The sequence below is a fragment of the Plasmodium gonderi genome (genome assembly GCF_002157705.1).
Source record: "Plasmodium gonderi DNA, contig: Pgo-contig_559, whole genome shotgun sequence".
NCBI classification, from domain to species: domain Eukaryota; phylum Apicomplexa; class Aconoidasida; order Haemosporida; family Plasmodiidae; genus Plasmodium; species Plasmodium gonderi.
In genome coordinates, this window is record NW_021629392.1 from 9861 (window position 1) to 12069 (window position 2209).

General features: G+C 23.1%; 1 protein-coding gene across 1 annotated transcript; it reads left to right on the forward strand.

Annotated features, from left to right (window-relative positions):
• Positions 1 to 1055: 1055 nt before the first annotated feature.
• On the forward strand, positions 1056 to 2209 carry PGO_003810 (variable surface protein; the record flags this gene model as incomplete). Its single annotated transcript, XM_028691369.1, has 2 exons — positions 1056 to 1073; positions 1196 to 2209. Coding segments are annotated over 2 exons (1032 nt in total), but the record flags the coding sequence as incomplete, so codon positions are not given.

The window sequence follows — 2209 nt, forward strand, 5'->3', positions numbered from 1 at the left end:
AAAAACTTACGGAAATATATTTAATAGTTCATATGAAAATGTTGGTATTAATTAAAATCTGTTTATATATATTTAATTACAGTATAATTATAAATGACATTTAAAAACAATATTTTATTCAATACAATTAACATTTCATAAATATGAAGGTATTTGTAGAATATCCAAATTATACTTGTTACGAAGTAATAGCTATATATATACTTAAAATTTTATTTTTGTAAATATATAATTATAAATATATATTTTTTATAATTATGAAAATAAAAATATGTAAATGTTTTATGGGATTTTATAATACCCAAAGAAAATAACATGTAATAAAAATGATTTTATATATTTTTATTCAATAATCAAAGCATGACAGTGCTATATAAATAAAAATTATTTACAATATATTTATTATAGTGCATTAGAAATATTATTTTTAACATTAATAATACAAAAATAGCACTCATTAAATAAAATATGGAAATGGAGAACTTAATTCAAAAAGAGAAATTTTCTAAAGAATTCACTCAAATTTGTATTGTGAAGAAAAATAGCAATAACTGACTTACTGATGTATACAAATATATCGTTAATAATGGAAATTGTATAAAAAAAATTAAAATAATCATATTTTCCATAAAATAAAAAAATGAAAAATATTTAATGGAATCAATAGGGTCTATAACACTTAGCTTTATAAAAATTATTCATAGAGAATATATATTATAACTGTTATATAAACTATATTATATATTATAAGAATTCTAAATAATTAATTTTATACTCATATTGCAAATAACATGGAATGATTAAAATACATATATTTATATATTCTGTTGTATATATAAAAATATATATTCATATTTCATAGAACATAATGTTAAAGAAATTACACATAATAAAAATTTGTGAAAATAGAATAATTATAGACACGTATCCATAATTCTAAATAGCGATATATATATTGTTAAGAATTTTATTAGTAATTTTTCAATATATTAGTAAATACATAATTAAATATATGTTTGTTTTATTTGTATATTAGATTATGACACTCTTTAACTATGAAAAATTATCTAGGAGTAAGTTTTTTATGTAACATAAATTATTATTTATCTCAATGTAATATATTTTTTCTTAAATTAATTATTTTATTTTTTATACAAATAAAATTTATATATTGTCTTTTGATTTATATTCATAGAATCAAAAACTTAATAAATTACCTTCAAGGTTGATGTACGCTAATTTCGATAAGGGTGATATTGGTTGTGATAATTTTTATTATTACGAGTTGGTAAAGCAACGTTTAGAAAGTGTACAGTTGCATAATAATTCTTCTAACAAAATACTTAAAGGGTTATGTTATGTATATAAAACAAGTGCACCAAGGAACATTGATAGAGATTCCTGTTATTACCTGTACTTCTGGTTAGGTGATGTATTAGATAAAAATTTAACAGATAGAAGGTTCTTATACTCTGTTATGGATTCACTTAAATTTATTTTAAACAATGATGGGACACAAAGAATATGTGATTTTAATAAATATAATATGACTCAACAAAATTTTATGGATATTAAGAATTTATTTGATCTTTCAAAGGATTATAATGAGCTTAAAAAATATTTCAATTCACCTATTAATTCTTGCAATGATAAGTTTAAGATAAATCTTGATGGGTATGTCATGATATATAGGCGGTGTCATAACAACTGTAATGAACAATCAGGTAATCATGATGATACTTGTAGATTTTTTAATCAATATTTTAGTGGTAAAGAAAAAATGGATGTCCTTAAATGGACATGCAATTCAGAAGAAAATGGAGATACTTTATCAACACCACAAGTATATCATGGAGATGTGGAAAAACCAAGTGCTTCTGGAGGAGTACAAAGAATAGGTGCTCAGATTCAATCGAAACCAGAGGTAGAGGAAGAATTAGATAAAGAGCTAGAGCCACAGCAGCAGACTGAGGAACAGGAAAAATTACTTAGAACAGGGTCACAGGAAGGTCATAATATGGAAGTTGAATTAAGAAACACACATAAAGAAGCAGGCGGAGCACATTTAAAATATGAAAATTCAGAACATATAAATGTGTATTCTACAGATCCAGAATCGAGCACGACTATAGGTATTTCAGATGGCCCCTCAGCTTTTTCATCCCCTAAAAGTATGGTTATTGCTCCATTAGTTATAGGAATTACAGTT